Source organism: Bactrocera tryoni, chromosome 3 (genome assembly GCF_016617805.1).
Source record: "Bactrocera tryoni isolate S06 chromosome 3, CSIRO_BtryS06_freeze2, whole genome shotgun sequence".
NCBI classification, from domain to species: Eukaryota; Metazoa; Arthropoda; class Insecta; order Diptera; family Tephritidae; genus Bactrocera; species Bactrocera tryoni.
Genome location: NC_052501.1, coordinates 43,024,012 through 43,036,492, shown reverse-complemented (window position 1 = coordinate 43,036,492; position 12,481 = coordinate 43,024,012). Strand labels below are relative to the sequence as shown.

At 39.1% G+C, this 12,481-nt stretch overlaps 2 protein-coding genes across 2 annotated transcripts; one reads left to right on the top strand and one right to left on the bottom strand.

Annotated features, from left to right (window-relative positions):
* Positions 1-6,843: 6,843 nt before the first annotated feature.
* Positions 6,844-8,636, bottom strand: LOC120771362 (fructose-bisphosphate aldolase-like). The gene is made up of 4 exons (XM_040099318.1): positions 7,950-8,636; positions 7,704-7,890; positions 7,100-7,299; positions 6,844-7,029 (listed from the first exon to the last, which is right to left on the bottom strand). Exons 1-4 carry the CDS (start codon positions 8,556-8,558, stop codon positions 6,934-6,936), a joined length of 1,092 nt encoding a protein of 363 aa, XP_039955252.1. The 5' UTR covers positions 8,559-8,636; the 3' UTR covers positions 6,844-6,933.
* An 803-nt stretch (positions 8,637-9,439) lies between these two features.
* On the top strand, positions 9,440-11,024 carry LOC120771197 (cyclin-H). Its single transcript, XM_040099096.1, has 7 exons — positions 9,440-9,556; positions 9,630-9,826; positions 9,886-10,087; positions 10,149-10,253; positions 10,323-10,446; positions 10,513-10,624; positions 10,719-11,024. The coding sequence occupies exons 1-7, from the start codon at positions 9,440-9,442 to the stop codon at positions 10,843-10,845; spliced, it is 984 nt and encodes a 327-aa protein (XP_039955030.1). The 3' UTR covers positions 10,846-11,024.
* The last annotated feature ends 1,457 nt before the right edge of the window (positions 11,025-12,481 follow it).

The following is a 12,481-nucleotide window of genomic DNA, read 5'->3' as shown; positions in this document are numbered from 1 at the left end:
CCCTGTTATCTATCGGGCTCAATTAGCATTTGATGTGTCATTTTGATACACTATTCGTAGAACCTCCTGTATCTGCTATTACGTTTCACCTTCCTTCTCAAACCATTTTGAGGTTTCGATGAAACTACAAGTACTTATGTCTGATCTGCTTTTAGTGGAAATCCATTCAAGGTTTGGTGCTTGATGGATTCCAAGTGTTTTGTGTCGGATCTGTGCTAGAGCTGGGCATTCGCAGAGAAAGTGGAAAATTGTTTCCTTGTTCCCTGCTACTCCGCAGCCTCGGCAGATGTAGTTGCAGGGCATACCCATTTTGGACGCATGTTCCCCAAATGGCCAGTGCCCTGTTGTGGTATCGAAAAATTGTTCAGACTTTTTTTGTAGAGCATTCGATTCTGTATAAGAATGTGACTTTTTTATTCCTACAAACGAGAAAGCTCCAGAGAAAACAAAATATTCGTAAAAAGTGGTAAAATCCCATGTAATTTCAATGGGAAATGTATCGTGTTTGGGCAAGGTTTATTATGAAAATTAAGGGCTTTTTATGGCCTGATATTTTTTTTTGGATGGAAAACTAAAAGTTTAGGGGGCGTCTCGTCAAAAATAATCAATTTGGTAAACGGACACCCTAGTATACATCCACATGATTATACTTGGTTTGAGGCCCCAATTCTTGCTGACGATTCTCTTACAAGTATAGTAGACCATGTATGCTTTATTTATTCTTTTTTCTATATTTATTTTCCAGGACAGCTTGGTGTCAATCTCCACCCCCAAGTATTTAGCTGTGGGGGATAGAGTGAGTGTTGTACCGTTTAGTACCGAAAGTTGAAACTGCGGGATTTTAGTTCTGCTTGTGAATAGCATCAATTCTGTTTTGTTCGGGTTAATTCCTAGTCCATTGTTCTTAGCCCATAGGTTTAAACTTCGAAGTGCTCTTACCATAATCTCGCTGACTGTTGAAGGAAACATGCCTGATACCAACAACACTATATCGTCTGCACACGCTACTGCTTTCACTCCTCCACCGTTTAGTTGGAGCAGTATTTCATTCAGCGCTACAACCCATAGAAGCGGAGAGAGGACCCCTCCTTGAGACGTCCCCCTACTCACATATGTACCTTGTTTGTGTTGCAGCGCCGTTTGAAGCTATAATCTTCCTATTCTCAAGCATCAATAGTATCCATCTGCACACAGTGTCATATATGCCACCATGTACCAGAGAATTAATTATAGCATTTCTTCTTCTTCTTAATTGGCGTAGACACCGCTTACGCGATTATAGCCGAGTCGCGTCAGTCGTTTCTTCTTTTCGCTACGTGGGCCAGTTGGATATTCCAAGCGAAGCCAGGTCCTTCTCCATTTGGTCCTTCCAACGGAGTGGAGGTCTTCCTCTTCCTCTGTATTGCGTCGAATACTTTCAGAGCTGGAGTGTTTTCATCCATCCGGACAACATGACCTAGCCAGCGTAGCCGCTGCCTTTTAATTCGCTGAACTATGTCAATGTCGTCGTATATCTCGTACAGCTTCTCGTTCCATCGAATGCGATATTCGCCGTGGCTTATGCGCAAAGGACCATAAATCTTTCGCAGAATTTTTCTCTCGAAAACTCGTAACGTCAACTCATCGGTTGCTGTCATCGCCCAAGCCTCTGCACCATATAGCAGGACGGGAATTATGAGCGACTTATAGAGTTTAGCTTTTGTTCGTCGAAAAAGGACTTTACTTTCATGAGGACTTTACTTTAGAGTCATGTGTAGAAGTTCACGCAAGTGAGGAAAGTTCTCTGATCGCCATTCACTTGGGAGTGGCCAGAAACGATTCTTTTACACAAGGCTCAAGCAGATCACTACTTCCGGTCTTTGGCCAAGTATCCTCTGGGTAGCCTAAGAACATCCGTTCGAAGGCGAGCTAATGTGAGAAGGCGAAACATCCCCTGAATAGGGTTTTTTTTCCCCCCAATGAAAAAGAAAACACAGCATCGGATGAGAGACCCCCCTTTTGATGACGACCAATTATAGCATTTACTTCTATGTTATTGAAGGCGCCCTCTATGTCTAGAAAAGCAGCCATGGTGTATTGTTTGTGGTGTAGTGATTTTTCAATTACACTTATCACCTCGTGAATGGCAGTTTCGGTTAATCGGCTCTTTATGTACGCATGTGACTTCGATAACTTCTCCACCATTATTGTTCTTACGTGTAAATCTATCAGCCTTTCTAGTACCTTCAGCATAAAGGAGGCCTTTGAACCATTGGTTCTACCAGTTTTTGCAGCATTATGGGCATAATCCCGTCAGGACCTGCCGCTTTAAACAAAACTATTTATGGCATATTTGATTTTGCTTTTGTCTACTATTTGGCTTCGATAATCAGCTGCGTTTAACGGTGGTTCTGGTTGAACCCTCGTTGAAGGTGTTTGCTGACTCCCGGGGAAGTGCGTTGCGTCTCCAGAGACTCTTTTGCCGAGGAAGTCCAATCTCTTCCCTCCGCCCTAATTTAGGCAGTATTAAAATGATCTTTGGATAGCATTTTGCTCAGCCTAGCGGTTTCTCTGCAACTTTCTATCGATGTGCAGAAAGATCGCCATGAGTCGTTTTTAGCTTTCCTGACTGCTTTTTTGTATCTTTTCATAATATTTTTATATGGCTACCAGATTTTGGTTCTAAAACTCTCATTGAAAGCTTTCCTTAGTTGTATTCTCAAATTCTTGAGTTCACTGTTCCACCAAGGAAGGAAGGAAGAACTGTTAGCGGAGTGGATTTATTGAAAGTTGTGGTTAAGATTTTTTCCAACTTCTCTACATCTGAATCTACTCTTATTGCCTCCCTTTTCAAGGCATTTTGTTGCTATACTGTTAAATTTTTCCCACTCTGTTCTTCTAGGGTTCTGGTATGTGAGAGGAGCACTGTATTTCTCGCGGATGCTGAAGAGTATCCAGGAGTGATTCGACATGGAAGGCTGATCGGATACCATCCAGTTATCCACAACGAGACTGTCTGTGTCTGTTGATAGCGTGAGGTCCAGTACTTCCTCCCACCCCGGAAACCTATCAGAGCTTGGGAAAATAAAGGTTGGCTTATCGCCCTTGTTGCATATACTGAGATTACTATTCAGAATATACTGCAAGAGTGACTCACCTGTGGTGTTTATACTGGAGCTACCCCATACAGTGTGCCTTGCGTTTGCATCACATCCTATTAGGACAAATTCCTTCGGGTTTTCCTCTACTAGTCTGGTGAGCGGGGCCGGTGGTATGTCTTCGTCATGGGCCAAGTAGGCCGAGACCAAGAAGAAGGGCTTTTCCTTCTGTTCCACCTTCACCACTGTGATATCTGCTGTGCTGTAATTAGGACAAAGAAATGCAATTATACTTCCATTAATAAGAATGCATGCCCTGGGTTTACCTTTGTTCCGTGTGTAAAAAAGGTTGTAGTTGCTGCTGTTTAGCCCTTTAATGGTGTCTTCATTGACCCAGGGCTCCTGTATTAGGCTGATGTCGATGCCACCCTCGTTCATGAGGGTTGTCAGATTTGCTGTAGCACTCTTCGAGTGCTGCAGGTTTATCTGTACGCATCTTAAGTTGTTGGGCATCTCGGGTTTCTTCGATGCCCAAATTCCTTAGCAACTGGCTGACGTCGTCGACCTCTTCCGTGTCGTCTTCGTCAACCGCTTTGTCGCCTTGGAAGATTTTAAGTCTGGCCTTGCGAATTCCGAAGCTGATTTTGTAGTCAGTCTTCTTGAGAGCCTCAATGGACTCATCGCAAATGGCCACGAGTATTGGTCTACTTGCTTTATTTGGTTTTTCCTCCTTGATCAGCTGCCACTCATCTATACCAGGTATAGATTTGTTTTGCAGCTTGATGCACCTTAGGAGTTTTTCGCCCGGCTCCTCTAGAGGGAGTAGCCAAATGCGAGTACGAGGTCGCTTCGGAAATGGAGGCCTTCAAAGGCATTGCTGATTTTGGCAGCACTACCCGTCAGGAAATCTAGCGAGGCCTGGTCCGCGTACTTGATGACCCTGTAGCCCCTGAGGGCCTCAGAGGAGTCAAACTCCGGGTGAGGATCCGCAGGATTGTCGAGTACAAAGCTTAGCACCATACTCGACAATCTGACGTCGATCTCCACTCATCTTTCCTGTATAGTGCTCGGGGAGGAGGAGTTTCCATCTATGATGGCCACTTGCAGGCTATCCCTGGCTACATCGCAGAAATGCCTTGCCGTTGTTATGCTGCTGTGTTCACCTTCACCCCGCCTAGGTTTTTTGGACAGAGTTTCTTGTATTTCTGTGATAGAGCGATTCCTTTTTTGTGAAGTGCTCTCTTGTTTGCTCTCTTCTAGAGGTTTTGATTGCTTCCTTTTCAGGTAGCTTTCATATTCCTCTACTGTTGATTTGAGACGCTTTGTTTCTGCCTTATCACCTGGGATACCGGCTGCCTGGTCTTTGGCTATCTTTCCTAGTATGAAGACTTCCCTCTGGTAACGGTTTTTTCTCAGCTGATTCTGGGATTTCTTGCGCTTCTTTTTGTTTTCTCCGTTAGTCGCCAGTGCACTTTGGTTGGTGCTCACTGCAGCTTTGGAGGTGGCACTTCCTCCCTTAAATTTGCAGTTTTCACTGCTGTATCTACCGGCATACTTTGGGTGGTATGTCCGGCAGTACTCTTACTCGTCTTCTGGCTGGAGGGGAGTAATTCGTCCTCTTCGCATTCCGTAATGGGATTCCTGTAATTCATGTCCTTAGTCGTCGTTGTTGTCGTCAATTTGGTTGTTGTTGTTGCCGTTGTTGAGTTATTGTTTACGTTCATTTTTGTTCCCACGAGTAAGCCGGAAAGGGTTGGTCACTCGTCCGCAGAGCCGGTATGCCGGTAGGCTTTTATACCTCCGACCTCGCCCGGGCATCGGAGGGGACTGTTCGCGATTAGTTATTTATTACCCCCCGCATAACCATTCAGTTCTCGGCACGGGTACCTCGACACCTTGGCTTAAGGTGGTGGTGGTGTTGATGCGGGTATCCTCATACTTCTACAATAGGAGATGGGCGTAAAACCTAGGGTTTATTCATCCATATCACTATTGTGGGAATTAAGAGGTGTCCCTCTTAGTTCGTTAGATTAGAGTGCGTTTCCTTTGGGATGCACGCTTTACTCTTACTTAAGCCCCTTCGCCACGACAAGGCGACCAACTTCAAAGAGGAAGTTAATAAGATACCGAATATGAAAGTATTTTCTCGGTTTTGATCTTTGCGAGAGTAAAAAATGTTCGGTTTCACCCCAAATAACAGTTAATGACGTTAGAAGACTATTTGTGGAAGACACCTATTCATTTTTGTAGTATAATGTATTGAGACTCACACGTAAATATCATTAACATCACTTATATGAAGGAATACTGTCGCAAAAAATAATGAGATAATTCCGAAAGTACATTCTATGACATTATGTATGGAACTCGATTTCTTTTGCATGGCTACCACGGGCACGCCTGCAAAAGTCCAGACGCTGAACCCAATTTTCGACGGTTTGCAAGTATAAATCGGCCGATACTGCTGCAATTTCACTTTCGATATTCGTACGAAGTTCATCAATCGTCGCTCGCTTGTTGGCATAGACCATAGACTTTACGTAGCCCCACAGGAAATAGTCTCACGGCGTCAAATCGCACGACTGAGCGGCCAATTGACTGAACCATTTTGTGAGATAACACGTACGCCAAACTTAGTTTTCAATAAATCGATTGTGAGATTCGCTGTGTAGCTTGTGGCGCCGTCCTGTTGGAACCAAATATTGTGAAAGATCATATCATCCAATTAGCCTAATATATTCGGTTTTCATTGAGCGGTAGCGGTTCCCATTCACAGTAACGTGCCGGTCTTGATCATCATAGAAGAACTACGGCCCAATGACGCCGCCGGCTCATAAACCGCACCAAACCGTAATTTTTCAAGATGATATGGTGACTTATGGAGTACGTGCGGGTTTTGCTTATTAACGAAGCCATTCAGCCAGAAAGGAGTCTCATCGCTGAAAATGATTTTTCGTCGAAAATCCGGATCATTTTCAAGTTGTTGCTCATCCCGATTCACGAAAATACGACCATTCTGGTGGTCGAACGAATTCAGTTTTGCACCAATTTGATCTTATAAGGATGTAGGCCAAGATCTTTTACAAAATTCGCCACAACGTCGTCACAGAGATGCCCAACGATTGAGAACGACGTGTGAGAGACTGCTTTGGGTCTTCCTCAATTGGTGCGCTAGCGGTAGCAATATTCTTGACACTACAGCCACTTCTTTGTCTCACTGGCACGGGAACATTTTGTAGCGCTCTTAACGTTGAGGCCACTGATTCTGAATTTCGGTAGTAAATTTTAATAATTTCGACTAGTTTCCATGATGAAATGCGAAACCTTACTGTCAGGAATGTCAAAAGAAGGTAAAAATATGGAGTCGTTTGCTGTCCCTATTGGTCTACTTTTACAGCTTTCCTATTGAAAATCCTGCTATTTAGTTTTTAGGAGTAATAAATTTCGTTGACGTGGTTTAATATTTACGGTGCTAAGAAGCGTCTGCAGATCTCGATTTTAAGAAAGCTATAAAATTAAGGGCTAGGTAGAGATTTATCCCAATTTTTACTTCCAGAAACATACAATTCAATTCAAAGCACAGTCAAAATCAGTCATGATAAAAGATCCTACGGCATAAAGCAATACAAGTATGTAAAGGTGTGTGTCTATGCTAACAACGTGGTGTCAATAACACTCGGAAATAAACGATCGTCGCTGATACTCATCATTTAATTCTTTATAAATACTTGGTTAAAAAAGTCGTTGTTGTATATTCGTTTCAGGTAATACAATTTTTATTGTTTCAGTTTCTTAGTGCTAAGGCTTAAGTATCGTCAAAATATCTGCTAATATGTGATGTGTCATTCTCAGCTTCTTAGTATTTGTGATCGGCTACAAATAAACTTTGTTCTGCTTTAAAGGGTGGTATGGAACCCGCAACATATTTACCACTTCTGGCCAGTGAACTCGCCTGTAAGAGTAATCAAAGATTTCGAATTAATAATATGTTTTATGAACCATTAAATTCAGCATTATTTTACTTTAGCCCTCTTCTTAAGCTCGGCTTGACCAAGTGGTATGTTTTCTTTTTTGCCAGCCCAAGCTGCCATCGCCGATGCTTGTAGGGCACGTCCGTAAGAGAATGAAAGTTCCCAAGGCCGTTTCAAGTTTATAGTATTTATTGCATTTAAATGCACTGTAGCCTCTTCCTCTGATTGACCGCCGGAAAGGAAAACGATACCTTAAAATAAATAGAGATAAAGTCGATCAATAGTTAAGGACACGTATGTATATAAAAACTATTGATATCCGGAAATATCTCTTTGAAATATCGAAAAATAAGCAAGAATAAGTAAGTCAGGGAAAGTTAGTTCCCTGAAGAGATCGCTTCATGCATCATAAGGGGGGAAAATAGACGGTCAAAGTAATGATAGAAAAGCATCCTAATACAATATTTAACGGTAATATCTTGTGGAAATTCGTACACGGACCGTAAGTTGTTTATAAAAAGTGTCTAGATAAAATATTTTCCGCAAATAATATGAGTAAGGTAATGCTCTGACCACAGTATGCTCGGAAAATATCTAAGATCCAAAATTTACTAGATATGGAAGAACTTAGTCGCCATAAATCTTGTGTTCATACCTGGTACGGCAGCTGGTACTGCTCTAAGAAAACTTTGCACAGTTACATAAGCTACTTCCTCAGGTGAATTCTTTCGACAAGAGCTTTGACCAGGTAGTATCATATTCGGTTTCAGCAGGGTGCCCTCCAAGAACACGTGATGATCATTCAATGCCTTGTATTGAGCAGCCAAAACAGTTTCCGTCACCTTTTTTCCATGAAAATGGTTAAAATATGGAAATATATGTGTGTAGAAATATCGCGTACCTTTTGTGCTCTAATTATATCATGATCTCCATCGACCAGCACTTCTGGTTCCACGATCGGTACAATACCCTGCGACTGGCATATCGAGGCGTAACGCGCTAGAATATTCGTATTCTCCATGATCGCCTGATAGGAGGGTGTATGTTTGCCGATCTTCAAAACACAACGCCATTTCGCAAAATCACAACCATCCCTTTTGTATTTGCCACAACGGCAGTAGAGATCATCAAGACCCTCTGTGGTGCCCTCATCCAAGGTACCAGGCAACGGTACAATGCCTTTATCCACTTTTATACCCACAATTATGCCACGATGTCGCAGCAAATCCCCAAATGTCTTGCCATTATCTGCTTTTTGGTAGAGAGTTTCGTTATGCAATATAACACCCGATATGTAGTCCTGTAGGTTTTCGGTCGTAAACATGAGTTGACGATATTGACGTCGATTTTCTTCGGTGTTTGGTAAATTATATGGTGAAAATCTCTTTTCCATGGAGCCGGGCGATTCGTCGGCCGCCAATATACCTTTGCCCGGTGCCACGATCGCATTGGCGATGCGTCGGAGCTCTTCTTGTAGTGCGCACGGTATGTATTGGTAGTTGGTGCCCATTTGTTAGATAACTAAGAATTTTGTAAATTTGCCAAAGTATTTTGAATTTTATTAAAATGTGATTGTTTATTGCATTAAAATTTGATGTTTCGAAAAAACTATTATTTCTTTTTTTAATTATTTGAACGAACAGAAGGTGGCCGAATTCAAAATATTTAATATTTTTAATAAATCAAAATTGATAGTATAAAAGAGTAGACTGGTTTCATTCCAACGACAGTCCGGCCTTCGTAACCGGAACTGACCCTGATTTATATCCGGTCAAGGAGTGTCAATTCGGCGGCTTTGTCCAAATGGGGAGATTTTCTGTTCGTGTCGCAACAATTGTAACAACATCAGCGAGAGTGAGCCCGAGCACTCTCTAGCAAGTTTTCCTTAAAAGTGCTATAAGCGATGTTATCCAAAGAGAGCCACAAGCGAGGAACTCCGAGTTGTCATTAAAAAGATTGATGGTCGTAAATGGTTGGGCTTAAGAAGGCGTGCAATGAGAATAGTTTTGCCATTCTATCACGTTAAGTGGTACAACGAACAAAATATCTCTATAACGGGTCAAGTTATAAAATATATTCAATTTATTATAAATTAATTTTGGCGTCTGATTTACTGTCCCGATTACTGTATGAAGTAGCAGGTTTCATCGGTAAATAATAAATTTCCCGCTTAATATAAATTGAATACCGATAATTTTTCAACTAATTATTTTAATTACGTTAAGTTGCTAAGTTATTTTTCAGGTATTCTGCATTGTGAACCTGACTGCTGCAAATATATTTGATAAATCAATTTTGTTTCGTTTAAATCACTCTGTACTCAGGCACGTCATTGTAACCGCCAATAAAAGAAGAGGAAGCAGCGTAAATAAATTGTAGCCGGTTGAAGAAATGTTTCCTTTAAGTTCGCAAAAAAAATTTTGGACTTTTGCAAATGAACAACAACTTAGTGAATTACGTTTGCAACAAAATGTTAATTATATCAATACTCATGGCGCTGAAATGAATGTAAATGAATATACAACACCAACAAATACGATTTGTAACTAATTGAATATCGTTTATTTTTTCGCACTTGTAGCAGGAGCAACGTGAAGCTTTCTTCCTGCTGCCTGTGGAAGAACGTGTACTAATTAAGCAATATGAACTGTATTTAAATGATTTCTGCCGCCGCTTCGAACCGCCTATGCCAAAATGTGTTGTCGGCACTGCATTCCATTATTTCAAACGTTTTTTTCTGAACAACACACCAATGGATTACCATCCTAAAGAGATATTGTGAGTTTGGCATGCAATGATAACCGCCGTCATATTCATAAGTAATTGTTTTATTTCAGAGCCACGTGTGTCTATTTAGCCTGCAAAGTTGAGGAGTTCAATGTATCCATTGGTCAGTTTGTGGGTAATATAAAGGGTGACCGGAATAAGGCAATGGATATTATACTCTCGAATGAGTTGCTCATGATGCAACAACTCAATTATTATTTGACTGTGCATAATCCCTATAGGCCGGTCGAGGGATTTCTCATCGATATTAAGGTTGTGCTATAAACAACTATGTTGCTGTTAGGTTTGTTAATGTTTTAAATATAATTTATAGACTCGCAGCAATATGTCGAATCCCGAACGTTTGAGACCACACATAGATGAGTTTATTGAAAAGACGTTCTTCACAGACGCTTGTCTGCTATACGCGCCGTCACAGGTAATATCTGCAGTTTTGCAAACAAATTGCTTTGTGTGCATATATACAATTGCATTTGCTTTTATATAGATTGCACTGGCAGCTGTGCTGCATGCCGCTAGTAAAGAACAAGAAAATCTAGATAGCTATGTCACTGAAAATTTATTTGTGGCGGCGCGTGATAAATTGCCCGCGCTCATAGAGGCTGTGCGCAGTAAGTTTCGTTTTGTTGTTTTCTTTATTCATTCCATGTTTTATTGATTTAATAAAAACTCTTTAGAAATACGCTTTATGGTTAAGGCATACGAGCTGCCATCGAAGGAAAAAGTAAGAATGATTGAAAAGAAGCTGGAAAAGTGTCGCAATCAAGAAAATAATCCTGACAGTCAAATGTGAGTGTATGCGACTTACAATAGGAATATTTGCTATTTTGATCTCTAAATATCTTTTTTTTCTAAATGCCTTTTTTATATTTAAACTTTACAGCTATAAAGAGCGCATGCGCAAAATGCTTTGTGACGATGACTTGGACCTCCCCTTAGATTCATCATATCACGTCGCAGACTCTAGTGCAGACATGTCTATGCTTAATATGAGTCAAGAATCTGTATGATTTACAATTGAGTGCTTTATTATTAGTTTTTTGCGGTGTACTGTTATTGTTAATGATAAAATAAAGAGACTAAATCGAAAGTGACAACAAAAAATAAAAAAAAATAGTTCATTACTGACTGTAACTGTAACTGTAAAATTGAAGAAAGAAGTAAATTTATCAAAGTCATTTAATGAGAATAGTGCGTTTTGAAATTTATTTGTTTAACACTTACGTTCTTTCATACATGTTCTTACATGTTCATTGAAATCCATACTCAAAACACGAACAAACATGAATTTCTTATTTTAACAATATTTTTATTGCATCTGATACTACACTGTCGTCTGTTTTGGACACAAAACATTTATAGAAGTGATTTTTTCCGTTAATATTATTAACAATATGTGTATGTGATACATACATGTGTAATCAATATTTCTGAGACTAATTTTATTTGTCTCAAAACAACATTTGTTGCTTCCACTTATAATGCAGGTTTAATGCGTTATTTTTTTTGTGTTTTATGTGGCATTAACTTTGCTTAAGAGTGCTTTCAATTACACATAAGTATATATTTTAGATATATTGACGCTACTAAATTTTTTGCATGTGAGGAATTTACTGTTGTGATTTTTTATTTGCGTTAAGGCTTAGTAATTACTTTCATGGTACGTTTATTTCTATGTTTATTAAACCTTTTTTATTTTAAAATTTATTTGTCTGTTTCAATATGCAAATATTTTTTTTATTTATATTTTTGTAAGCTATTACTAATGCCTTGCAAATGTTTAAAACTTTTTCGTCTAATATTTAATGTGGTGTTCATTTATACTATTAATAACAAGTTTTCAAAAATTATGTTTAATGTCGCTGATGATAAAAATATAATGATTTTGATATTGGAAGTCTCAAAATAGCCTACTTTAAATGGAATCTTAAAGATATTGCAGTTTCTTTACAGATTTCCAGCATTTTACAACAACAACAACTTTTCCATTTTCAAAACTTGCTTTTAAGAAAAAAATATTTTTTAGGCCTGTTGTTATTTTTGTTCTTGTGCCGAATTAAAAATAATTGTTTTCAATAATTAGAAGCGTGGAATTATTTTGTTTGCTAAATATGTATATTTTTGTATTGAAAACTTCTTCGAAATTTTAGAACAAAGCGGGTGTTACAGTTTTTAGTTCGAACGTTGTTATATGCATTTTTATTTTTATATTTTAGTGCTATAAACTGCATTTTTTAATATAGCAGTTATAAGTTATAACGTTTTTGAAAATATATATTTTTTTTATATTTCTAAGATTTGAAAGCTTTTCTCATAAGTAAAGTGGTTTTGATAACTTCTAAATATTAAAGTTAAAGTGAAAGCTTTGGCTTACGAATTTTTAAGTTTGAAAAAGAGGCAAGGAAGTACCGTTGAAACTGTTTGTATAAGTAAAATTATTGAGAAAGCTTTGAAATATCAATATTAAAGCGAAAGCTTTGTCTCATGAATTCGTAAGTTCGAAAAAAGAATGAAGGCTTGAAAGCTTGAAAGCTCCGTTTCAAAATTTCAAATAGCTCGAATGTTTAAATTTAATTCTTTCATATCGTGTTTTTTGTATAATTTATCTTAATAATTTAAAATTAATGCATTATTGATTGGTTTTCA

What these genes read in the sequence shown, in the direction of transcription:
- LOC120771362 (XM_040099318.1), bottom strand. Translation starts at nt 8,558, where the DNA reads ATGGGCACCAACTACCAATACATACCGTGCGCACTACAAGAAGAGCTC. An exon ending in ATATAATTAGAGCACAAAAG is followed by an intron (nt 7,891 to 7,949) that starts GTACGCGATATT and finishes CATGGAAAAAAG; the next exon opens with GTGACGGAAACTGTTTTGGC. An exon ending in AGCTTAAGAAGAGGGCTAAA is followed by an intron (nt 7,030 to 7,099) that starts GTAAAATAATGC and finishes TTACTCTTACAG; the next exon opens with GCGAGTTCACTGGCCAGAAG.
- LOC120771197 (XM_040099096.1), top strand. Translation starts at nt 9,440, where the DNA reads ATGTTTCCTTTAAGTTCGCAAAAAAAATTTTGGACTTTTGCAAATGAA. An exon ending in CTCATGGCGCTGAAATGAAT is followed by an intron (nt 9,557 to 9,629) that starts GTAAATGAATAT and finishes TCGCACTTGTAG; the next exon opens with CAGGAGCAACGTGAAGCTTT. An exon ending in GCTCATAGAGGCTGTGCGCA is followed by an intron (nt 10,447 to 10,512) that starts GTAAGTTTCGTT and finishes AAAACTCTTTAG; the next exon opens with AAATACGCTTTATGGTTAAG.